We start from the raw sequence: 26,881 nt of genomic DNA, 5'->3' as shown, positions 1-26,881 counted from the left end.
TTTTCTTTTTTTTTTTTTTTACCTTATTGTAAACTGTGGGTGGTGCCTGAATGACAATGTGCGACAAAGAAGGGTAGTCCTGAAGTTTCAGTATTACAACCTGAAAAAGAAAGAGACAAAGAGAAAGAGACAAAGCCATTACTGAATATACCCCTTAGCCTCCCCCTAGCCAGTTCCCAGACATCCACCTCTTGTCCCCCTTCCTCTGGAATACAACTGCATGTTCCAATACTGTAAACAGACTAGATCCCTCTCCCATGACATGCAACTCCCCCACAAAGCACCTCTCCCACTTACAAATTGTGTATAATACTTACCTTGGTAGTTGGAAGTAACTCAGCTTTCCAGGATAAGTCAATAGCTTCCAGGCTGTAAAAATTCATGCACATTAAAGGATGAGCATATTCATTATGCAGGCACTATATTATGACAGTGGATTAACGCAGCCAGCTTTTCTCTATATATATATGGATTCACATTATTTTAAATTGAGAACAAATTTGGGTCTACTGCAGTTAGCTACCATAGTAATTTATCAAACTATAATAATTTAATCATTTCAGATACTGCAAATCTTGTTTTTGCCAAAACAAGTTAAGCAAAGCTCTAACTCTGTATACACAAAACATTCAGCAGTTATTAGCCAGGCAACTTCAGACACATAATGAAAATTCTTCATGAGCTAAAACAGCACTGGCATTGAATTTGCACACAGTTGTATTAGCATCTTTTAAACATCAAAAGTACCAATTTTTCCTATGGGAACATCTAAAACAAAAATTTTGTTAGCTGCTGCAGAGCTAACAGCAGTTCTAAAATGCTGTGTATTAAGTCAACACACTGAACTGTAACACATTCATTCAGTCAATTTAAGTTTTGATTTTTAGAATACTAGGATACTTCTGTTTCTCCAAATAATGTTACATGACATCAGGACACAGTCCACAGCAAAACCACTATTATTAGATGAGGTTTTAGGTAGCACTCCTGAACTAAGTTAAGCTGCATTTGATGCTGATCAAAGGTTACATAAAGAAGTAACAGGTAATTTCTCCTTGGATCAGGAAAAAGTAATTATGACACCTGGCTGGTGACAAGACTCTGACATCAGCTGGAGACAAGACTCTGTGGCTGCACACCCCAGCACAGATCCCTGAACAGATAAATACTATGCTAAACCAATTCCACCTGGAAGCTTTCCCTAACCTGAAGGGTAGATTGAATTTCATTTGAGCTTAGTTAACAAATGTAAGCCAAGCCAGTGTTTTAAATTCATTTTGTAATGGCTGTAATGACTTGATGCAAATAATCACTCTTCTCAAGACTCAAGACTCACTCTTCTCAATGTTTTTCATATGACAATAGCAATTTTGGAATAAGAAAAAAATAGATGTTTCAATCTACTTTTCTGAAGACTTCAAGTGACATTTGATGTCTTCTGTGATAGGATTTTAAAGAGAAGCTACACACAATTTAGGAATCCTGCACAGCATGTGGTGTCCACAAGACGGCAACAGGAGCAACTCATCATTGATATGAAGGTCAGAAATATAGCTTAGAGAAGAAAAAGGTTCCCTATTTTATTCTGTAATCATGCTGTAGTTTTGAGAAAAACTATTCTTTTCTGTTTTCTTGGCAATACAGAAAGCATGAATTATTCACAGTAAGAATTTTACTTTTCTTCCTAATCTCTTCCTTCCTAAGGAGAAGGGTATTTCATATGCTTTAAATTCAAATGCTGTCTCATCACAAGATCCATTTGAATAAAGAACAGGAACTGTTTATACTTACCACATTGATGAATTACTGTTGATACAGCCATAAATCCAGCTACTTGTGTCCTGTGAAATCAATACCATAAAATAGTGCATTACCTATGTGTGATTTATTTATAAATATATTAAAAATAGCAATTCTTTACTCCAAACAATGTAGGAGTTAAAGCTGATAATCTTCTCCAAAATTTCTATATGCAAACTGTTCCAGTACACGAGATCTCAGCAACTCTTCTAAAAATCCTCTGATAGCAGAACCTTGGTGCAATTAACTTACTAAGAAGAGGAACAAACTTCCTTCTTCTTCTCACTTCTTTTCTATTAAGGGTGCCTGCAGCAGCCATTGCTATAGTGACCAAACACTAATAAAGTCAAATGCTAAAGTGTAAAAGTGAAGGTGATGATACAAAGAGTCCCTCTTAGACTTCCTCAATTATTTATAATGAAATATATCCACCAACTTTTTTTCTTCATTTCACAATGAAGTCAAACTTCTGAGTTAACAGCAAGAGATATCCTCCATTAGAAGTCTGATATCATAGTCTTGGAATTACAGTTACAAGGATGGAAAGATGAAATATGAGTGGGGAAATATGATAATGGGGTTTTCTACAAATCATTTTATAACTTCCATTTGCCACCTTCTCTAGCTATGAATCAATACATTTACTAAAAATAAGTACAAGGTAAAGAAACAAACTTTCATCATTACTCTTTAAAAAAAAAAAAGTGCCTTCATACATGATGTAAAATTCAATTTTATGAAAGTTCAATCTTTCCTAGCTGAAAGAAACATCTCAAGGTACTATCTGAAATAGTTGAGGAATGCTTTAGATTTTTAATGTTCTACTGCTCCCCTCCTTAAACATGTAAATGTTCTGAAGCAATAGCACCGTGATGCAAGTATCTCAGACATTGTTCTGCACCTCCTCCTCCTCCTCCGGCAGTACTAGTCCTCTCTTTAAGATATAGCAAAGGCAAAAGTTACCCTATTAACACACAACTAAGATCACAATAAATGTGTAAATATTGAAGGTGCTACTGGGAAGGAAAATTAGAAAAGCACTGAGCAATCTTTTGTCATAATAGTGGTATGAATCCCTTCTTTGGTAAGGGGAGGAGTGGTAACAGGGATGGAATGGAAAAGCATCTCATTTTTCTAGCTACTAATCTAAAATACATAATTCTGAAAAGCATATTTATCCATCTTCAGTTTGTCAAGAGATTACATTCATTCCTTTCAAAAAATATAAAAAAAAAATAATCTGAAAACATTTTGGCTGAATGTCGAGTGAAAAATACGAGAAATGTACATTATTGCCTCTCAAGAGAGGAGACAGTTGACAAAGTGCTGTTTTCTCATCTGGCTTCCATTCACTTCCACTGTGAAGTGGAAGGTCTCTGTAGCCTTTTAGACTCACTTAAATTTTATTATGGGAAAGCAAACCTATAAACAGCTCTCCCAAATTAGAAGTATGGCTGAATCCTGGCAGCACTAAAAATAACTCCTTAATTCAAAACTGTCAATACAGAACTGCACTAAATTAAAAGAGGAAGTAATCTGGGACTAACCAGAGTCAAAAATAAAACATCTGAGGTTCAGGTGGCATTGAAGGTTTCAGGTCTTGAACACTAAGTGTGACACGGTAAAACAGGAAGTACATCTAGCGCAATGTATTAGACTGTGAATGTAAATGAATGTCAGTAATTTCATCTGTTCATTAAACTGTCTTAAAACTGCAGCAAATCTAAATTGCAAAAATACAGCTTTATAGACAAATTCCAGAAATTAAAGAAGTATTTTCTCACCAACATACTGTTTTCACAGTAAACATGACTGTATGATTTTCTGTGGCTTGCAAGAGGAAATGTGAAATATTTTCCATCAGAATCCTTAAAAGAAAAAAGATGTCTCATTAGTTAAAAAACAAACAAAAGCCATAAAAACACAACGAGGAAAAAAATGTTACTTACATTGTAAAATAAGTAAGTCCATTTTGAGGCTTTGACTGTAACCCACATGAAGGCTCCTGAAAATAAATATGTTTTTATAAGCCACACTAAAAGAACTATTTCCTTTTCTCCGAAAATCTTATCTTTATTTTTTACTCATAGCCACGGTTTTACCTGGTATCTGTAAATGTCCATAAACTTTATAATGATTGCTACTGCTTAGAATTACACGCAACAGTAATCATCAGTTTCACAGGAAACAGCAAAACCCTAGGATCCAATGGCAACATAGTAATTGTAAAATAAAAACCCTATGGATCTTGAAACAAAGCTCTCAAGGCAACAAACCAAATAAGAAACTGAATGATACTAATGTAATTACAGGCCAGGTGTCTGATTAAAGGTGAAGCAACATTAGAAACAGCCCCGATCTTCGTTTCTATCAGCCTTTTAAGAGAACTAATACAGAAACTTGTGTAGAAGCAAGTCAATGATGAAGCAAATAACATGTATAAGAAAAAAGTACTAGTTTAAAGATATGTCTGGAGAAAAAGAATAAGACAGAATAATGAAGAGATCAGAGATACAAACAATACAAATTGTCTTGCAAAAAAGTTATTATCTTTCACCTCTGCAACTAGAGTAACAAATTCAACACAAATTTAGCTAAGTGTCAAGAGGTCACCACAAACAGGAAGCTGCTAACACGAAATCCAATTTAAACATATTTCTTCCTATTGCTAAAAACTGACCTTCAAAACGGCAAACAAACAAATAAATCAGTTCCACAACCTCTTTTTACCCTGCCACATCATGAAAAAAAGGAATTCACTGGTGAAGCTGATCTGAATATTCAGGATTTGGACAAGTAGCACAAAACTAACACAATGGCTCCACCATACCCATACTATCCCTCTTGCAAGCATGGGATGCAAGCACAGATTAGTACTTTTGACATCCTGCTATTGTCAGTTTCTGAGATTGTCTACTGGACACCCTGGTATAAATATGACTCCTGCTCATCCCCCAGAATCTAAGCCATAGTAAGTGCGACAGACTTTTGCTCCTACCCCTTTTAATCTATTTAGTGCTGAAACCACATAAAAGTTGATAGCTTACGTCTATAACCCATGTATTATTTTAGCAATGTCTGAAGAAAGACAAAATGCATTCCAGAAGTTGGGTTTTTTTTAATAGTTAATCTTCTCACTAAGGTGTATCATTGAATCCTGTTCAAAAAAAAACCTGCTGCACACCTGTGAGTTCCGTAAAAGCTTCAGGATTTTCCTCAAATATCTTTGCAGGGTGTCTCACAAAGTGGTGATTCAGTACAGCCATTCTTTTCTTTGGATCCTCAGTTATCTAAAAAAAGAACACATTGTCAAATTTTATTTTACCAATTTGTGTGATGTACAATCACCACATGACCAAAGCTTGCACTGCTGTTTTTGGGATGAGAGGCAGGAGAGATTGTTAGAAGACATGATACACTTTCTATTCTAAATTCAATAATCTGAACAAATAACGTGCCATCAATAGTCAATCACTGTAATACAAAAAGTCTACACACGTTACAAAGCATAGCCAAAACTACAGTTTTATATGCTTGCTTACTCTGAACAAAAGGAAACCATTCTATTAAACTTTCTTTCTAGATACACATGCATTCTTCCTGAAATAACACACATCAAGAGTTTAGGAAAAGTTCTCATTTATATTTAGTAGTCTGAATTCACAAAACCAACTTACTACATCTTGTAATATTTCAAGATTCACTGTAGAGCTACAGTGAGATTTGCTTTCATATGTGTTTTTTTTGTTTGGTTGGTTTACTCAAATTTACAGGAGTAATTTTTGTCCAATTCAGCTTTTAAAAATTGTGGCCATTACAACTGATGTCTGAAAAGTTTTACCCTCCAGCACACTGCCAGCACGCTCCAAAACTACTGGACCCCCTTTTTGTCTCTCTAAATCACACGTTAAAGTCAGTACACATAAGAAACTAGAGAAGTTTCTCTAGTTCTCTCTGTCCCAAACAGCCTCAAAAAGAACACCTGGAAGCCTTCCTCTTCTATGTCTGGGGCTCTGCTCTTATATATTTTCAACCTCTTGGACCTTGATTCCAATTCATGTTTATTGTTGCATAACATTTCAGAAAGAAAACAGAGTACAATGGGAGATTTCTCCAGCAATTCTCAAAAAGTAAGATACAGTATGTTTATTTAGAAAAGCAATAAATAATGTTAGCTGGAGTTAAACAAATATGCTAATACTTGACTTGCATTCTATTTTTGTAAGTGTAATTTGCAAAAGAGCACCACAAACATATGCTGGTGCTGACCACTGCGACCACAACGCATGGTGAAATTCGAGCAGTATTATGTCTGAGTTAACTATCAGTTTTCCCCTTTTGTATACTACTCAGAGAAAGTGACTCAAACACACATTGAGAGGTCACATTCAAAGCCACACAGCTAGTGAAATTTGCTTATCCTAGTGCAAGGTCAACTAAACCTGCTGCATTATGAAAGACAAGTTCAGTCTACACCCCAGATATAAAGCATCAAGCAGTCAATCATAAAAACTGGATTAGCACCCAATTATTTCTGACACGTTGGTCAAACAACACAAAGCTACAGAATTTTTCAGTCACTGGTACAAAACAGCCACAATTTTCTCAGCATGACTTACAGTAATCAAAAAGGAGTTTTCTGTTTAATAGGATGACATTTGTCCTGATCTAGCATTCTGGGATGGAAGAAGAAAGTGTGATGGGGAAATATACAGGAGACCACATATACAAACCTGCCTTGTATTTTCATCTATGAGATCAAAAAAAGCTCTAATGGTAGCCAGAATCAATTCTTTGCACCTAGAAGGCAGAATAAGTAAAATTAAATCTAGAAAGGAAATATCTAGGGGAATAAAAGCGGTCAGAAGAGACACTGTAATAATATTGTGCTGAAGTAAAATTATTATATTAAGTGATAACAGTAGGGAACAGACGGGTGTATGGTCAGTCAATTAACCTTTGTTCATTAGCTTACCACACTATGGAGAGATGGTCTGTTGAGGCCCAAGCTCTAGGCACAGCAGAGCTCTGTTTGGGAAAGGAAAAAAGTTAAGATTTTGTTAAAGTTCAACATTTTAAAATTCTAAGTAAGCATTTCCCCTTTCCTTATTTAAACATATTTGCGCAATTATTAAAAAGAGCAATGTTTATGTTAAGAATTGAAGGGACTAAGATACAACAGAATGACTTCCTCAGTCAAAAATCTTACAAGTGCTGAAGAACTTGTGAAACAGGACTTGTGAAACAAAATGACTAAGCTTTCTATGTTAGACAGCAGAGTCTAATGGTGAAAGGGCAAATAATAGTATGGAGAAAACTTACCAAAATTTCTTCAAAGACTGCTTTTATGAATAATCTTACTATTTTAATAAGTGATCCTGGCACACAAGAAAAGCAGCATGCCAGCAAAGCTGCTGCTGAAAAAGCAAGGGCACCCTCAACAGAAAGGAGCATCAGAAGACCATGCAGGAAGAACTGGACAGTCTGAAGCTATTAATCTATATAAGTGTATTGCATTTTAGGGACTAATAATATCAAAAATACGTCCCATAAATGGAGCTCATCACCTAGCTGTATAACTTGAATCAAGTAAGCTATGAACTATTGATACATTACAGCCAGGAAGAAAAAAAAACAAACCAAACAACAACAACAAAACAGCCCCCAAAACAAAACCTCCAAACCAAAAAAAAAAAATAGAAAGCCACACGAAAGAACTGGTACCACTACACATGAGATCTCATGCAAAATTCTGGTCACCAACACTCAAGAGCAATGAAAGTAGAGCAGATGCAGAGAATGGTTACTAGGACAAAGGGAACACAGAGTTAATCCTCTTAGCCTAGCAGCATCAGAGCTGAGACTATTTATAGACAGCTTTCTGTGCAATGGTCAGGGAGGTAAACACCACGGGAATAACAACTACTTCAGATAACGCTTCAAGTTGATGTCAAAAGGCATTTAAAAGCTGACTTGGGCGGTGAACAGAAGTTGGAAATTACAAATTTTCTTCCTACTGAGGAGTGTTTTCCAGCTTCTTCCACATTGGGAACAGGTTGATGGCAGGGGGATGGAAAGACAAATCTAACTGCTTCCATGATGTTGCTTGATTAGTTTTGGAAGGAGACAAATGTCTGCAAGAGCAGAAGACTGGACTTGATAATCCAGTAGATCCTTTCTATTCCCAATTTCTTTGAAAAACAGTAAATACAAAAAGAAGGCTTGAAGCCAAAGTTGTCTTTTTATAATCAAACCAGCAGTCTATCCCTATGCTGCACATCTGTCAGTCGCCATATACACATCTCTTGTAAAAACAGCGGAAAATAAAACCTGAGTTCTGAAACTAAAAAGCTGCAAGAAGGTGGCGAGAAGAAACAGTACCAAGCAGTAAAAGATTAAAATCCACCCCAACACATCCTCTTCCAGTGGACACTCATTTAGACAACATCAGCTATTTGTGGTTTTAAAACCATACACTATCTACTTGGTGTTTTCACACGTAGCATTTTCATATGTAGTTATACTATGCTGCACATACAGACTACAATTAGACACCGATACATGCACTACATAAACAACTATCTAACATAGCTCCATGCAAAACCAAAAAAATAGTTTGCTTTTTTACCACAACAGATAAGGCACTGTCATGTTGACTCAATCTTGGTAGAAAAGCCAGTCCTGAACGAACTTGGTAATCTCTGAATCCTCCCGCCACAGAAAGAGTAGTTAAATTTCTTAAATCTTGGGCCTTTAGAATCCAATGACTGTTTACAGCTGTATAAAAATCTATAAAATATATTAAAATCAATCACAGTTTCCCCATAAGTCTACTTGATATACAACAAAGCTATAGAAATATTTAACTGAAAGTTTCTGTAAGCCCCCCCTAGAGGCATTCACGCTTTGATTTATATAAGGAAGGAAAATTATTGTTTTAATCTCAAGAAAGTAGCAGCTGGGAAACACAGATAAACTTACATCTTCTGTATCAGCTAAGCACATATATTGTTTGAGTAGCAAACCACGGATTTATTTTAAGGACAGACAGAAACAGTCAGCAAGGAAGAAGTATTGCATTGCAATCAATTGAAGGAGAGAGAATTAATACAAGCACAATAAATCAAATTCAGCAGCTAAAGATAATCCATTCCTCTTGGGTGCCACAGAGAATAATGAAAATAAATGTCTATTCCCTTTCCTTCATCAATTCCCTCAATATCTACATGCAACAACACATTATCACTGAGCATATATTTCATCAGTATAGTTTAGTCAAATCTAGCTTTTCAAGAAGTCTATAGTACAAGCATAATGATTATACTTCATTTTTTATGCAACAGTTATTTAGGTGAGCAGAAAATATGACCTATGTTTTGTGCAAATATATTACATAAAATATTATATCTACACTTAATATTCTCCCACACCCTCCCCCAAACTTTTGTGCGTGACAAACATTAAATTTGACAACGCTATTTAGGCAATGTATTTGATAAAGAAAGCCACTACAGAGGTCAAGTTTTATAAACAAGAAAGAAAAAAAAAATGTCATTTGCTGGAGCACTTACAAATTTAGTAATACGCTCTGCAACTTACTAAAATTACAAATTATTGAGAATTATTGAGAGTTCCAGGCCCTGCCCACAAGCTCAAGTCCACATAACTCATGTTATGACACTTATTTTTTCTCAGTATCCTAGTGCCCTTACACAACCACCTGAGTAACAACGGAATAGAATAATTACAGCAAACAACAAAACAACACATTCTGCTGTTGATTTGCAAGAATCTCACCCATCAGTGCTTGAGAGGATCAATAAAGAAATAGAATGTAATGAGATAACCTGCAATACTTACCCGTAAGATATTTGTCTAAAGGCATTACAGGTGCAACATGAGGTGTGGCTTGTGTAATGAGGAGATTTATAAGTTCAGGCTTAAAATTCTTCAGAGTAAGCAATGCTCTTGCAACAAGACCACCCATGGAATGACCTACTATTGCAACACTAGTTGGAGCAAATTCTCGATCCTTAAGCAAAGAGCAAACAATAATTAGACACATCAAAAATAGATTTGCAAAAACAGATCTGACATTGAACTATGGTTATCAGTTATACATTTTTCCCCCAAAATTAACTTCTGTCTTCTCAAGTATAATAATAACTAGTATCAACTTCACAAGTTTACAAAATGAATATAAATTTAGTCGCTATCTCAAAAAAATGTGTTTAATGTGAAGTTTGCAGCTCAAAAGGAAATATTATATATCCCGTGGAAGCATAAGAAACTTTGGCTTATTTTAATTTCTGAGACTCTTAGGCTATCAAAGAGCTTTCCTAGAGAGAACTGGACATAAAGTGATGCTATACTAGTATTTTAATAAGCTAGGGAAAGTTTACATCTCTACTACAAAAAAGGCATACATTGTGCACGGAAGTATTTACTTAGAAACACAATTATAGGATCTAACACTATGGCTCTGGGATTCTCACAGGCATTGAAAATCTATTAAAGAGCAACACAGTTCTCTATTGCACCATCATCATATTCAATTACACACACATTATAAAGTCTCCCTCCCTTACTCATCATTCTTCAGTTTTCCAGCAGAAAAGGCAGCCCAGAATCCCATTCCAAAATGCAAGTACATTATTCAGCATACACCACCACTTACCTTGTACAACTTAAGAATTACTTTTATGCATTCATGCACAAACTTGGTCTGCCGTTGCAGGCTACCACCATACAATGCAACCAGCTCCTCATTAAAGTTGACACTGAAGAAATTAAAATGATACTTGAAATCAACATCTTCTGCTTTTCTAAGTGCAATGGAGCCAAGGGAACGTACTAGGAAAAGAAACCATATTAATTAGAACAGTCTAATAGTCACTGCCTAGCACCATCATTAGTAGAGAAAGACATATAATCTATTAGGAAACAAATGTTATCTTAAATCCATTTTCAAGTCATTTATAGAAGTAAAAAAAAGGATGAAAAAGACATCCAAGAGCAAATAATCTCTTCCTAATATACCATCACAGTCGTTTTACAAAAACAGATTTGCAGATATAAACCATCAGGGCAAAAGTATCAGTCAGTGTCAGAACTGAACTGTAAAATGAGAAAAGAAATCATTATTTCCTACTTGTATAAGAATCCCTCTGGTAAAAAAATATTAGCAAACATATCTTAACAAGAACTTACAGAAGAATCTGGAAAAGAACAAACCTGATGAGATGAAAGGAAAGTTTGGATGGGGTTACCAAGAGCTGTACACTATGCTTATGGCAGTTAACCATGTGACTTAGCCTACTGCTGACTACAGAGATATTTTATGGCAAAATAATGATCAAGGATTACGATCCTCCACCTGAGGGCTGCTCTTCTCATCTCATTTGCACCTCCTTACTGCCACCAGGACAAAGTTTTGACTTCAACTCTAGCTTCATTGCTACTGCTAAGCTTTCCCAAAATTCCTTTGAAGACCACCAACTCCAGGAAAACATTCCCAAATATCACGAAGATATGTATGGGGGATTGGAAAGACAAACCCCAAAGGACACTTTTCCACCTAAAATCTTGAGGAATGAAATGTTCTGTTTACAAGGCCTTGCTTCTGACCACTCTTCTCCATCTAACTCCAGCTGCTATTTAATACAGCCTTCTGAGTGCAGAATTGTCCCTGAGTTTCCATGGAGACATGGCAGGATGGGAACAGTAACGGCTGCAAATAAAAAAGCATGATGGGGACAGAAGGAAATAAAAGAGAGAGTCCCAAAAACAAGTATATACTTTTGCAAAGGAACTAATGATCGCCAGAAAGGGGTGCCCAAACCCAGCACACAGAAGGAAGATTCTTCTACAGTGCAACGGTTGTAGAGATCTGCAGCCTACAGAATCCTCCTTCAGAAAAGTCTGCTATAGAAAGTTACGTATCAAACAAATTTCAGCAAAGTTAATTAAATGAAACAGTAATATTTATGAAATACATCCTATGTTCAAACACCCAGCATGATGAAATTTATAGAGCTAATTTGTAGCTATCATTTCACCATTTCTATCTAAAAGTAATAGCAATAAGAAAACCTTTGAAATTATTTTAAAAGTAATTAAAAGATCAAATACATTGTCACAACTTTATACCTTGAAAGTCATGGTAAAAGGAACAAGAATATTGCCAAAGATCACAGGGCAAGCATGTGACAGATTCCTAAATAAAACTCAGGATCTCAACTCTCCCAATCTCAGGTTATTCCCAACAACTAAACCAGATTATCACCTTTTAGTTGAACCTTTGAAAAACATACAAAATTCAGGCTTTATTTTAGTGGCCATGAAGGATGATGAATTAAGATGTTTCAAAAGTCATAGAACCATAGAATAGTTTGGGTTGGAAGGGGTCTTTAAAGTTCATCTAGTCCAACCCCCCTTCAATGAGCAGGGACATCTTCAACTAGATCAGGAGGCTCAGAGCCCTGTCCAACCTGACCTTGGATGTTTCCAGGGATGTGGCACCTACCACCTCTCTGAGAAACCTGTTTCAGTGTTTCACCACCCACATTGTAACAAATTTCTTCCTCCTATCTAGTCTAAACCTGCTCTCTTTTAGTTTAAAACCATTACTCCTTGTCCTATTGCGACAGGCCCTGCTAAAAAGTTTGTCCCCATCTTTCTTATAAGCCCCCTTTAAGTACCGAAAGACCAAAATAGGGTCTCCCTGCAGCCCGTAACACATCAAAATAACAGACCCAGCAAAGGCAGCAGCAACACCTCCATCTTCATTGCTCAGCAAATATGAATATATTTTAAACAAGTAAGAAAATAACACCAACACCTTCTCTGCTCATCTAGGTATCAGAAATAAAATGTGCTATTCCACAATAAATTCTGAAAGAAATATAAATTTTCCTAAATTCCATCATAAAACCAAAACTATTCTGAGCCACTGAATAAAGCAGAACAATTTATTTGAACAGAGATTTTAAAAAATGAACATAGCTTGTTGACAGTTTCCCTAAATCAATTTCTCAAAACAAATAACAAATATCTAAATATTTACTGATCTTAAAGGACACATTATATACATAGTACTTCTGCTCAGCTAGCTTTTCTTCATATACTTCCTTTTGATTCCTAAGATACTCCAAAAGTATTATTTTACTTCCTACATTGCGATGTACTGCCATGTTTTTAGAGACAGCATAATTCAGATTTGCAATACTTTATGCACAATTAGAAAAGTCCATATGGCATCTCTCATAATCATTAGGTTTGTTACCTTCTTTGGACACTGTTGTGCCTGCAAGTCTGTATAAGTTTTCTGAACATACAAGTTGGGAAAATACTTGATTTTTTTATAAGCTAAGCAGGTATGTTCTCAAAGAAAAAACTTCGTAAGAGTTCTCTAAAAGCAGATAATTTAATCAAGTTCAGTGCAAATACAAGGAAAAACGATCACAGTTAAGACACCGGGGTTTAGACTGTGGTGTTTTTCCCCATACATACACATCAATTTGACTAACATCATTAGTGAGTTACTAACTGTTTCAAAGCACATTTTAGAAAACAAAAATAACGGTCTGAGAAACCCAGCCTGCAAAAAATACTGGAAACTGGAATAAACAAACACAATACTTCATCAAAGCACTAACTTTGGTATTTACAATGAAAAATACTTTAAAACTGTTACTTCTTTTCATGTGGAGCCTAGAAGCGTCAGAGGGAATAACACGGAAAACAAAAGCAGGCTATATGCACATTGAGAAGATGATGCTAAGGAAAAACCACCACATAAAGAGGTGGGAAACAATGAAGCTACAGGCAAGCCACGAGACTATGCTTATTTCTATAGCACATATTTACTTAACATCACATATGGTAGCTTGTTCACTTTCCTCTAATCAAATTCAGGTCTGGTTTTATTTGGCATAACTACACTCACCCTCGTTCAAATCAAAACCAATGAGATGTTTACGATCAAAAACACAGCAAGGGTGCAGAGCTGCCCGAGGACAGAATAAATGGTATTGTTTCTGGCTATCAAAAATCAAAGTGTTACTCCAAGACACATACTATAGACCAACTGATTTCGAACAAAAATGAAGTCCTCTGCCTGCTTGAAATTAACCATGGACTAACAAGGATATCTATACCATATTATGATCAATGATTATGACTTCTCTTGATATTATTTCAAACAGAAAACTTCTTGCCATTAAGTAACGCATAAATAGGAGAGCTCTTTGTAACATACCTGTAACTTAGCCAAATGCTTACCTTGTTTGTAACTGCCAGCATTCCCGGGAAGAAAGAGAACTGGAATTCCTGTCAAGAGGAGATTTTTGTTTTCTTCAGCATAGTTCCCTTCCCCATAAAGATAGAGCTCATATACTGGGTATCTTCTGGCTGTTTTCTTCGGTAATTTTATTTTCTGTTGCAAAAGTTAAAAAGAAACCAATTACTTTGTCTATATTGTTGCAAACAATAAAATATAGCAGCTATTCAGTAATTGCAATGACGTGGCTTATGTTTTACGTATTGTTTTAAATTACAGTCTAAAGAATACAGAATTAAAAACTGGGGTTTGCTTTAAAAAAATTATTAAAAATAAAATATCAGGTATTTTGTTTAACTAGGTATTACTGTGCATGAATGGCTGCAGTTACTTGAAATAGCTCTTAACTAACTGGTTTTGAAACCCAACCATGTCAAAACCCAACCACTTGCCCCAGGACACAAGAATTTGAGAGCAGAAACTGGAGCATATGATTGATCCTAATTATTGCTCCTGCACCTGAATGGTTCTGGAATCCTTTCCAACACCACATAACTCGGAACAAGGATGTGCTACTGCACCTGACACCAAAGCTGAACCTGGAGAACAGGGTTATGTAGGTGACTGTCAGATGACAACTACCATGTCAGGGTAAATCACAGATGCTGTGTGAATTCTCTTAGGCGATTTTTACCTGCAGTGGGAATTTCAACAATAGCAGTAACCACCTTAATATGGCTTGTCAGAAAAAATAAACCCATGATACTCTGGGGAGTTTTTTTGTTGTTCTTGTTTTCAGTCGGTTGGGTGGCCTAGCGGCAAACAACCTAGTATTGTAACTACTCCAGATCCAATTTACACAGTCAACTGTCATCTTAAAAAATGCCATATTTCTTGTATTAAAAGAAAGAAGCAAACAACTAATCACCTAACCTATCAGATAACTTAGAGGATTACAAATTCCCAAAGAGAAGAACAAAACACCTTTAAACCTGAGGAGTAGGTGATGATCAAGTCTTAGACCAGCAAGTTATGACTCTTAGAGCCATATGACACTGCTTTAAACAAAATAAGTAGTAAGGAAGAAAATGTTTAATTAACTCCTGTATGGAGGTTCATGGGTTTACAATTTTGAGAATGTAAGATATATTTTTTTAAAATTCCTATGAATGTGAATACATTTGTTCTAGCATTTTACTATTTCTGTTATGCCAATTCAGAGACAAATAAGATAACTTAAAAATAAATTTGTAAAGGTGTAATTAATATTTTAAAAATAAGGTCAAAACTAAACTTAGTTTTGCATCAGAAATCTTCTCTAAAGTCTCTCTTAATTGCTTTCTTGAAATAGAGGCATCCCTATTTTTGGATGTTTCAGTTGTTTCTTTCAACAGCATCTACAGTACAGGCAATTTAGCTTTAATCCCCTGTCCACACACACTCTTTCCTTTCCCCTCCTCTTCTCTGCCCCTCCTCAGGTAAAGACCATTTCCTTTCTCCCTTAGCCTTCACATTTTTTGCCATATTGGTTATTTGCAATCTCTTCTTATGATGTTTTATACATATATTTAAAATGTATATTCTATATGTATAATATATATATTATATAATATATATAACGAAACACACATATTAGGGAAATAAACTGTGTTTAATTTTTTCACTATGAACAAAAAAGATTCAGCTCTGTTCAGGGCTTGTGTCTTCAGACTATCCTTTCAATGTTCTTTCCCTTTTGTCCACTATCACGCCTTTCCAACTTCACTGATCTCCCTGTCCCTTTCTCATTCCTTTTTACTGCTCCTTTTTCAAAGGCTTTTAAAATTATGTGGGAAAAAAACCCCATAAATTAATCAGTTTCCATTACTAAACTAAGAGTGCCATCAAGATATGTTTATACGACCTCCTGACGGATCTAATCAACTGTTCTTTTACAGAACATAAGATTAAAGAGCTGCCCTTCTTTGGGTCAATGTTAAAAGCAAAAAAATACAAAATCCATGAGTATTGTACTACCAAAATATTGAGGTTTTTTGGAAATGACAGTACTCAAATATTGTAACAAAATGGCAACATGTAACTTCAAAGGAAAACAGACGTTTGTGTTCCATGACAGTGGTTTTAAATTCTGAATTCCCAAGACATTGGTTGTATAATTGGTTGCAATGAGCTACAGCAACTTTTTACAATGTCAATGTAGGCTTCATTTTTCACCCTGGGTCCCAAAGAAACTAGGTTTACATGAAAAAGTCCTCATTACTAATTTCCAAATCTCTTACCAAGCTTAGCTGAACAGGACAAGGGTAGGTTAAATTCAAATATTGCAATTCTACAACTCATGTAAAAAAAAAAAAAAGATGGTTAAGTACAAAAAAGAAAAAATATCCAAACCCATTACTTTACTTAGTATTAGCTTGACTGGGAGCTAACCCGTGCTGTTCGACACAAAAGAAATTAAACTTCCTATATTTAGTTGCTCAAATAGTTATTTGTTTTATGTGATACCCAATCTGGAAGGGAGGACAGGTACCTTTCACCTGAAATTCCTACCTTGTGGTTTCCTACCAATGCCAGCATTACAAAGACATGAAAAATTAAACAAACAATCCCTTCACCAATAAAGAGGTACTTGAAAAGTATAATGCCTTCGCAAACCCAGGCAAATTCATCATTCCCCCCCCGCCAAAGTACTGTTTCCTACACAGTAAAAGCGATTATTATTGAAGGAATAGAAATTCTGAGAGGCAATACAGCCAGCTGTGACTTGCATCTCCTGCATAGAACCACTGCTTACCCTTAAGCCTTGCATCTCTTACCAGCACAACACTCCCCTAAAGAGGCTTAGAATTTAAGCCCTGACATAATGAGTAAATACAAAAGACGTGTGGTGGCAGATGAGAATTTCATGGAACCACCAATAACGTCACACAGGTTTCACTAGTAACTTTCCGTTGGTTGACTTCAGATTGAAGCTGAAGTAGGTTTTGGCTGCTAGGAGATCTGAAAACTTAGCACGTAGTATTTTAAGTATTTGTAACTGCTTAAAAATTTTTGTCCTACAGCACTGACAAAACAACCTTTGTAGCTATACCAAGGTTTTCTTTTGTAGGCTAACACAACTATGTCAAGGTTTGCTAATGAAGGTTAATAGATCCAAAAATTAATTTGCTGTTTCATTACCAATTAGGTACTAAGGTTTTGCTTTAAGATCTTCTTTACTATGCAAGCCACCTTGCAAGCTACTTCAGAACAGAATAGTACTTAGAATACTTCATTTTTTTTCCCAGCATAGATTATATCCTAGATAATGCTAAATGAATGTTTAGGAGCCAACAAATTATGCTTTCGGATGCTTTTAATAGGACAGAAAAGCCTGTAGTAAGACCTACTATTAAAAAGATAAATTGTTTTGTAGGAACTGCATGCTGTAGCAGCAACCTACACATACTCACATATTTACATCCTCCCGCTATTAAGCCATAATACCTGTCTGGAAAACAACAGTTCCATCAGCAGTCCCCTCTCTCAGACTGATTCGAGGTTTTCAAAGAGGTCTTCAATGGTTTCTAAAAGGCTTCATTAGCAAAGTGAGAGGGACTTCAGGCAGGTTTACAAGTTCCCACACACATTGCGGCGCCGTCCCACCTACAAAGTGCTCTCTGGGAAGACCTCGCACCACTGCTCACTAGCCTGAGGAATCCACTCATATTTGAATCTCAGTTATTCACTTTTTTTCGGTCACATTAGTGGCTTCACACCGTGTAAAGTCACCAAAAGGACCGAGAAGCACGACACATAGCCTCCTGGGCACTGACAGTGCTGTGAGTGCTGTCAGAGGACCTGTCCCCGCCTCTGCAAGAGCTTGGGCGACCGGTTTCACCAGGACCACGGTAACTACAGGCAGTTCCAGGGTAGACAACTGGAAGCTTTTCCAGTCGTTTTCTTTTGTACAGGTGTCAGTACGAATCACCTCCTTCCTTTACAGGTAGGCAGCTTCGCCCGTCGGCAGCTACCCAAGGCGCACCATCAGATGGGGCAGCCCAAGGCAGCCCCTTTTTGCCAGACCCACCGACCCCTCGAACGAGGAAAAGCGGGTTTTTTCCCACTCGTCGCCTGCCCTTCCGCGGCGGCCGCCTCAGGAAGCGGTAAGTTCGCTAAACCCCGAAGTTACGGGGGCCGCCAGGAGCCGCCTGCGCCGTGGCTCTCCCTCCCTCGGCTGGGCGCGTCCGAGGCGGCTTTCCTCTCCCTGTAGGAGGGGAGAGGAGAGGAGCCACAGGAGAGGAGCCACGGGAGCGCCGCGCCTCAGGAGAGGAGCCTCGGGAGCGCCGCGCCTCAGGAGAGGAGCCTCGGGAGCGCCGCGCCTCAGGAGAGCGGCTCCCGGCCGAGGCCGTGCGGGCGGCACCGCCCCACCGGGCGCCGCACCCCGCCGGGCGGGCTCCCACCTGTTACACCGCTCCCCTCCCGCCGCACTCACCAGGTACTCGGGGTACTCGTACATGTAGGTCATGCTGCACCGGTTCTCCTCGTAGAGGAACAGCACGTCCCGCACCCCTACCAGCACCAGCGCCGCCAGCGCCCCGTAGAAGACCGCCGCCGCCACGGCGGGCAGCCGGCGGCCCGCCCGCCCCATCGCGCCCCGCAACCCTCGTCCCCCCGGCGGGCTCTCCGCGCACACAGGCGCGGCGGGGTGGGGCGGAGCTGGGAGCCGCCGCCACCGCCCGGGAGGCGGAGCGGGCGGGCGGGCGCCACAACCTGGCCGCCGCCGGGAGCGGGAGGGCGGCCGCCATGTTGGGAAGGTCACGGGCTAGGCCGGCTGAGGAGGGGCCGGCCGCCATGTCGCGGGGGTGGGCGCCATTACGGTGAGGTCAGGAACCTACCTACGGGCTTCCCCCAGCCGGTAGCTTGCGGGGACGAGGCGTGTCGGCCATGACAAGGAAGTCGAGTCATGGCGCTACTGCCGCGGTGCGCCTGCTGAGCCGCCTCCAGCCCGCGGGGCTGCTGCCGAAGGGGCGCCGCCCCGGGCTGAGGCCCCTGAGGAGACTCCTTCCCCTCACCGCCCGCCTCAGCGAGCAGCCGGGCCTCAGGCGGCGCGGGCTCGTCGGCCTTTACGGACTTCAAAATGCCCTCCCGGGTGTCGGGGAGGGGGCGCAGATTTACCCCCGGTGGCGATGGCTCCGAGCGCTGTCTGAGGGAGCCCGGTCTGAGGGAGCCCCGCCGCCCGGGAGTGCGCACCCCTGAGGGACGGAGCTCGCGCCCTTCACCTCGCCGAAAATAAACCCGCAGCCCCCAGCGCGCGGGGCCTTTTAAGGGTCCCAGCCTGTCAGGAGCTTGGTCACAACGTCCGGAAAGTTTCAAGCACTCGAAACGTAAAAGAACGCGGGTGACGGTGATTTGGCTTCGGTGGGGTTGGGGTTTTTTTTATTGGTTTTAATTAGGCACTTAGCAAGTTGCTATCTTTTGCTATATTTAGGCACTTTGGATTTTCGTCTCTGTGAGGACAGGCTGCCCCCCGATGCAAGACAAACCCACAGTTGCTGGTGGTGTGCCTCAGTGAAAACTAACAGTAAAATATTTCATAACTGACCCCCCCAAAAAAGGCTCCTGTGGTTTTTTTCATCTACAGAGAAGCAATACATCAACTGGCTGAGAAAAGGGGTAGTTACATAGGAGGGCCCTAAGTACAAAGCAGAAATACATACAGTTGCACTTTCGTTGCTAAATAAGACTTTCCCCCTCCCTTAAAAGAAAATCTACTCAGTTTTCCAACAGTATTTGTACCATTTTTATTTGTAAAAATAACCATCTGAATGCATTTCAATAGTAGTTTACAGTTAGGGTTCTTCATTACATTAATACAGCATTCAGTAGTTGAAAAAGTTACTAAACTGTGCTTGAGAAGATTCAGGTTGAATTCCAAGTCATTCGCTGAAGTAAATATTTTTCCTCATTTTGCATGTGACATTTACCCAAGTCCTTAAACCTCAATTTACAAAAGCAAACAATACCGACAAAACCCCACTGAAACCATCAGACAATAGTTTATATTGTTTATTACAAATCTTATGCAAAATATAACACTGGCACCAAATTCGTATCACCATGGTTTGTAAATATATATTGCACATGCTAAAGCATAAAATATAAGACAAAACCTACAAAACATAAGATATTGGCTTTAATATGTAGATCACTGCATAAGAAACGCATAAAATTACATTTTATACACACACTCAGATTGTCACTAGTTTAAAACGCCCTTTCCTATAACACTGACCTAAGGTTTACTTTTTGTGTAATAAGAAAGCATTTTCAGCACTGCAAAAATTATACGTTATTCCTATAGAAATTTAGCATATTAATTTTCATTTCAATGCAGGTAGAACATATGAAAAAAAGAAACACTTTATACATTCAAAGAAGGTCTGAAATGAAAATTTACCGGTAATATATTGCTTTTATAACACTCAAATGAAAAAAAAACAAACCCGAGTTTCACAAAACATTTCCATAATACACAAATATAAAAAGGCACTCTAATATTTCTTACATGACTAAGAATAAAAATCACAAATTTTTTAAAATCATCCTCAAGATACATAACCAAGTTTCTCAACAGTACAATGGATAAACAATTCATGTGTTTGTTCTAATTCAATGATCTGGCAGTTGTTCACTGCATAAAAGTACCAAACACATTATGGTGCCCTTTTAGTAGCGATGAACAGAAATCCCCTGAGCTATTTCACAGCAATTTCAGGCAGTCCGGAGGTTGAAACTCAGTATTTGTGAGAGAGACTTGGGACCCCATCCTGCTGTGGCTTCCACCTGCAGCTGCGGTTAAAGTACAGGATGGAATGATCCTGCCAATACAGGCGGGCAGACGGCTGCCCCTCCCCAAACAACCTTTGCTTGGTGCAGACACAGAAATTGTCCATGTACTGTAAGTTGCAGGATCCAGGGTTAAGTGCAACAATTATATATGATTAACTACTCTTGTAAAAAGTCCACAGAAAGGCAAGGTGATTATTTACAAGAGTAAAGTTTTTTCCCATGCTTAAATACCTGCCCTAAATTACAAATTTATTTCTACATGTGATAAATTATATTACAGATTAATGTGCTAGCATACAAAAAAAGGGGGTTCTGGTAACTCACATGAGATGTGGGATAGGCCAGTACTGACTACTTCCAAGTGTCTTGCTCGTGACAGTTCTCCTCCTAGATACACACCACACTCAAGACATTACTTCTGCAATGTGCCTAAGAGACTAACAAATCGTACATTTCTATGATTTTTTGGAATATAGCATACTTACATTATTGTTAGTTTAAGTTCAATCAGTAAAGTTAAGAATTGGTTCCTGGAAGGATCAAAAGTAATTGAGTAATGACCTATGCTTCTATGACGTTGTGTACATCACTAAGAGGCAGCAGTTGTTGCACTATGCAATTACCAGAGTTAGGAGGTATTGCAAATATATAGAGAAGTATTTTCAGTAACTCTGTATGGTAGCAAGTAAAAATACTGACTTTTTTTTTTTTTTGATGGCTGCTTAAATTAATACAACATCCTCTTTGTAAAGAGGACTGGTTTTCTCCTAATGAAGCAACTTCATGTAGGATAGCATAACTCTGTATTTCAGCGTGAGACTTAGAACTAATCCTGCCGAGGAGCCTACCAACATCTCCAGTGAAAATAAGCTAAAAAGGCTTATCCTGCTGTTAGACAGGTGGCAGCCATTTCCCGTTTGTTTGTTTTCAATGCCATTATTCCACACAAAAAAAGGGAAATTTGGGATTTCTATTCATTTCTGAACAGACACCACTGAAAACTTCAACAACTGATCTCTCCTCTCATTTTCAGTGCTTAGAGCAAGGTGGCTATTGCTATTCTGCAACTTCTAAAAGCAAAACCATTGAGAAATATCAATCATTAAAATGTTATTCTGTGCTATTTCTGAGGAGAAAACCAGGGTTTCGGGTGCTCTGTAATTCTACTGCAGGAAATAACAAGTTGAGGGAAAAGAAACATTTGCCTTTAGAGACCTCGTCCCTTTGGAAATTTGTTAATTTAATTTTAGCAAGGCAAAATAAATTCAATATATATTTCCTGATTAAAGAACTGGAATCTGCCACCAGATTTTTAACAATTCAGTGGAACAACAAGCCTTACTTTTTGTTTACCCTGCCAAAAGTGTGCACTGAGAGCATCTCATCCTCCCAGCACAGCTGCAGGCCTGCAGACAGCCTGGGTGTGAATCACGGGAACTTTTAACACCTTGACTCCATCCTACACTACTTTTTCCCTCTCTATTGTAGCTGTGCAGCGTTCTCTCACTTGTCTAGCATAGGGCTGAATCCCTGTCTTATGCTCTTAAATGAGAGAAGGTGTTTTACTTCCTGCGTTTTACCAATCTAGCCTGTGGACTTAATCTTGGCATTCCATACAAGAAGGTGAGCACTCTCCCAAAGTGCATTGGCCCTTCCTTTTTCTACTCAGGCCAGCAGTCTTGCCTAGATTCACATTTCATTTTGCATAACGCCAAATAGTATGCACAAATGCTAACGAGGAGAACAAGCCATAGTTATTTTTCCTGGGCATTTGTTTCATTTCAAATAAATATAAACACATTTACATTAAAAGTATATGAACATATTCTTTAGTCTGGAAAAAACCCAACTATGGTCAACATATCATCAGTTACAAATGTCAACTTGAAACCTCTGTCGTAAAATGTAAAATTCACTCAAGACTAGTCATTAGCTCAAAAGTTTATATTTCCATGGTTTAGAAAAACTACTTCATTATGTCACTCACATTTGAAGAAAAAAATAAAAGTAGCAAAGTCTTCCATTTAATTACTGAAGCATTTTGGTCCTCTTGGTACAGCTGCTTAGTTCATGATAGCTTTTTGTTTATTTTTTTTGTTTTTGTTTACAAAGTCTCATTCTTCCTTTTGTACATCTGTTGCAGAGGAGGGTCGTGGTCCATTTGACCTAGAAACTTTGGCAGAAGGAGTAAACATATTCACAAAGTTGACATTGCTTTAAAAGCTGGTGACAATAGGCTTTTTCAGCATGTATCTCTGATCCCCTGCACAGTACACTGCTCTGTTTTCTGGTGTTTGGTATTTCAACTTTTGGTGTTATGCTTTCATTGCTTTACCTTTGCTCTGTTAATCCAAACACTGGCAAAAGTATTGTAAAATTCGATACTGTTTACAGTAAAAATAAGTTATTTAAGCATAGAAAAAGAAAAAAAAAATCATTTAAGTTGGCAAGTCATTATAAACTTTTACATACACCTTTGTCTACACCTGTGGGTTTTTCCCCCCTTTTTTTTGTTTTGTACTAGATTCTTGGTTAATGGCTCAGGTGACAGAAACGTCTAATGACCCTAATTCTGTAGTGCAAATAAACCGTACATATTTGTGCTGAATTGAAACAAAAAAAAATAAGGGCCAAGTGATTTTCATTTTACACAAGTAGTTCCACTAATGTCTGTGGGAAAATATGGTGAGACAAGTAGAATTTGGCCTAAAGAGCTCATAACTATTTTTTCCTAATTGTGTGCTGCAACTAAAAACTGCAAAAAGTGCCTTCTGTACGTTTAAGTGCTTAATACATGCAAAACGTAAAATGTTTCACTTCCTGTAGAAAAGTAATACAGGCAGTTTTAAGATTTATAACTTTACCTTTGGTTTGTATAAAAAAAAAAATAAATCCTAATTAACAGAGCCCCTGAAAGCAGGAAACAGACAAACATAGGAAAGGGGTGATGCTCGAATCTATGGAGGCTACACTGGAAAAAAGTGTGTGTACTAAGGGTACAGCTAAAACACGTAAGAACTTTTTACAAACAGTTTCCTGTTTATTTGTGCTGTCAAAAAGAAAAAAGGCATTTTCTCTTTTTCTACTTAAAATAAGAGGTAGAGACTTTCCACAGGGGCACTTAGGGCCTAAAGAAAACATTAGGAAGCTGAAAAGCTGCAGAACATCAATGGGAATACGTTCCAGTAAATCCTTCTAACTTTGTTATTTAAAGGCTTGATTCTCATCAACACTAGAAATCTTTTGATACCGACTTGTCAAGAATAATAGTTAAGACTACAGCTGTGGGATTTAAGCCGTTTAAAAAGACAAAAGTAAAGCTGAAATGAAATAATAATGGAAAAAAGTTTTTGAATACCAAAAAGTCAAAATGTTTCAGAATCCGAATCGTTTTCATTGTACCCATCCTCTGTTCCTACGTTATTACTCAAGGGCTTATTGTAAGAGTTAATGCTACCCATACTGGAGCCATCGCAGAGATGCGTCCTGCCCAAATTGTCTTTTTTAAAACAAACGAAGTTGAAAGCCGTCACTGAACTGGAAGGAGAAAAAGGCATCATGGTAGCCAAAATGAGTGCCAGGCAGTCAGCCACGTCTTTGTTAGGAGCGCAAGCCAGGGCTGGCGTATGACCTGGGCACAAACGCAGACAAGGCAATGGTTAGTACTAAGGGTACTGAGAATGGCACTGAGCATTCCTCATATACATCTCTAGATGACGTCACGAGCAGGAGATGTATCTTCAGTTTCAATCATGCCAGGCAACAGGGGTATGTTACTTATTTTAAATGAGACATGCTGGGGAAATACACACTTTATGGAGCATTTCAATCACTGTGACCACAACAAGCGCTGTTTTGTTTTTTTTTTAAAAATCAGGCAGCAAACAGACTTCACGATATGAATACAAGCACTTGCTAAACACAGTTCTAGAGCACAGACAGTGTGGTGAATACAGAACACGGGGAGTACAGCAACAGGGACAGAAACCAGCTGCAGTTTCTGTGCGCATGAACAAGTCTCATTCTGAGAACAAGGACTTGCCTTAGAACATAAAAGACATTCGTTTAAAACCAATTTGAAATAATAAGTGAATGATTTTCGAGACTGATTGAGTATCTACTCAACTCAGGAAATGGTTGATTTAGGAATTAAATCATGAGAGAGAAGAGACCGGTGCATGTGGTACACGTACCCAGGTATGACTACATGGATGTTTAGTTACCCAAATTTGTATTATGTTAGAAGAATAATGACTATTCAGAAAGCATGGCATATGCTTTAGATACAAAGTTAACATTCTACAGATGTCAGCAAAATGAAGAACTGGGGAGAGTACTGAAAGTTTGTCTTCACTGCAGTTTAATGTGGCTCCTGTCCACGTGCTGCCCCTAAAGCAGCTCTTCTCATACAGGAATCTTGGAAACCAGTGTGCTGGTTACACTTGCTAGCTGCAGGTTTTGCAGGCTGCTGTGTAGCGTTCCAGCACGTTGTAACAAATCCTTCTTTATACTAAGAGCAAACAAACTCTTTTGAAGATGGCTAAATCTTAAATGCTGCAGCAACAGCAATCTGAGGCAATGGCCACTGCTGATCTCCTGCTGCCTCAAGTAAGCTGAGAACTCCCACAGTGTAGGTGAGTTTGGTAGGGAAATGTGAGTACAGTTTTCTAGCAAACTACCCACATTTAAGCACTGACTGCAGTGAATCCATACCCTAAATAGGATTTCCTCTTCCACTGAGTTCCAAGTGTGAATATTCTTTGGAGTTGCATATACTAAGATTGTACTTAATTTTCTCTGTTTTAAACTGCATATGCAGTTGTTCCTAGAAAAATTAAATGTGTAGCAAATTTAAACTTAATTTTCACTTGTTAGATACATGCAAATTAGCTGGATCTGTATGTTCAGTTTTAATGATAAGAACTGTGGTTTGAAGCTAGTCTAGTTCATTTTTCTGTCCCTTATCTCTAAGATGAGGTTAGGGCCAGGTATGGACTCGTTCATGCATGTGTATTTGGGTAGTGTTTGGTTAATAGTAACTCACCACTCAGTTCTTTTCATCTCAAATGTCTTGCAATGATGGGTAAGTATTATTATTGTTACTTTACAGATATGGGAAGATTGTTACATTAATGCCATGAAGTCAGTATTGTAAGAAAGATCAGCTTCTTTTAGGAAGTCATTTTTGAAAACATTAATTATAGAAGCATACCCCCATATAGGCTTTATAATGTTTAGGGAATAGCTTCTTTGAGAACTGAAACAAAATTATCAGATTTATTAACCAATCGTGTCTTTTATGAGGCGACAGTAATTTACTTGCATCTTGGATTAGGTCAGACAATTGGTAAGGACAAGCTTTGATCTCAGAATGAACTGGAACACAATCAAACATATGTTGATGGTTTTCTTCCTACCCATTAAAACATGCGCTGATTGAATGCATAATCCTTAATTCTTCTGCAAGGCGTCAGAATTATCCGGTGCCACTTGCATGTTTAGGAAATTCAAGTTACCACTGCACTCAAGCATTAAAAAAGACTAGCTGTTGACAGTACATGCAAAATGAACAGTAAAAGGGACCGCTGTGATGTTTAGAATACATTTTTATATTAAAAATAAATAGTATCTTTTTTTTTTAATAGGTACTCACACAGCTCATTGTTTGTTCTCGGAAGGATAAAAGCATCAATGATGTCTTATCATCAGCTTTTAAATCTATTGCTTCAGTCTTTTGTAAAATTACCTGTTGGGTCCTACTGAAGATTGTCAAAACGTATTATTTACTTACCATTTTCATCTACTGCTAGGACACAAGCCCCTTTGGCTAGCAACTCTTCAACCACCATCTTTAAGCCGTTCCGTGCAGCAATGTGGAGAGGTCTACAAAAACATAACAACTAAATTCAAGTTCCATTTAAAATAGACTTTCCAAAAAACCCAAGGTAATTCTTAAAGCGTACACAGCCT

The 26,881-nt window shown here is 38.1% G+C and overlaps 2 protein-coding genes across 11 annotated transcripts in view; both read right to left on the bottom strand.

The window, feature by feature from the left end:
- PGAP1 (post-GPI attachment to proteins 1) overlaps positions 1–18,800 on the bottom strand; it is a 42,800-nt gene extending 24,000 nt beyond the window's left edge. For 2 of the 4 annotated variants that reach the window (XM_014954401.1, XM_014954400.1), the window contains exons 1-13: positions 18,555–18,800; positions 14,083–14,236; positions 10,478–10,653; positions 9,661–9,832; positions 8,429–8,589; positions 6,776–6,828; positions 6,534–6,600; positions 4,985–5,090; positions 3,750–3,805; positions 3,585–3,668; positions 1,792–1,841; positions 318–369; positions 23–100 (exon numbers count right to left, since the gene is read on the bottom strand). In XM_014954401.1, coding sequence (XP_014809887.1) covers positions 23–100; positions 318–369; positions 1,792–1,841; positions 3,585–3,668; positions 3,750–3,805; positions 4,985–5,090; positions 6,534–6,600; positions 6,776–6,828; positions 8,429–8,589; positions 9,661–9,832; positions 10,478–10,653; positions 14,083–14,236; positions 18,555–18,710 — 1,365 coding nt within the window. In that variant the 5' untranslated portion in view covers positions 18,711–18,800. The remainder of the gene's footprint in view (positions 1–22; positions 101–317; positions 370–1,791; positions 1,842–3,584; positions 3,669–3,749; positions 3,806–4,984; positions 5,091–6,533; positions 6,601–6,775; positions 6,829–8,428; positions 8,590–9,660; positions 9,833–10,477; positions 10,654–14,082; positions 14,237–18,554) is intronic. The other 2 variants (XM_014954399.1, XM_014954398.1) reach the window with 1 other exon arrangement.
- Positions 18,801–19,838: 1,038 nt separating this feature from the next.
- Positions 19,839–26,881, bottom strand: part of ANKRD44 (ankyrin repeat domain 44) — an 81,478-nt gene continuing 74,435 nt past the window's right edge. For 4 of the 7 annotated variants that reach the window (XM_014954516.1, XM_014954515.1, XM_014954518.1 and 1 more), the window contains 2 exons: positions 26,703–26,794; positions 19,839–24,542 (listed from right to left, as the gene is read on the bottom strand). In XM_014954516.1, the coding sequence (XP_014810002.1) occupies positions 24,277–24,542; positions 26,703–26,794 (358 nt within the window). In that variant the 3' untranslated portion in view covers positions 19,839–24,276. Of the gene's footprint in view, positions 24,543–26,328; positions 26,401–26,702; positions 26,795–26,881 lie in introns of all 7 variants that reach the window. The other 3 variants (XM_014954521.1, XM_014954520.1, XM_014954522.1) reach the window with 3 other exon arrangements.

This window comes from Calidris pugnax, unplaced genomic scaffold (assembly GCF_001431845.1).
Source record: "Calidris pugnax isolate Ruff unplaced genomic scaffold, ASM143184v1 scaffold103, whole genome shotgun sequence".
In the NCBI taxonomy this organism is placed as follows: domain Eukaryota; kingdom Metazoa; phylum Chordata; class Aves; order Charadriiformes; family Scolopacidae; genus Calidris; species Calidris pugnax.
This window is presented reverse-complemented; position numbering and strand designations above follow the sequence as displayed.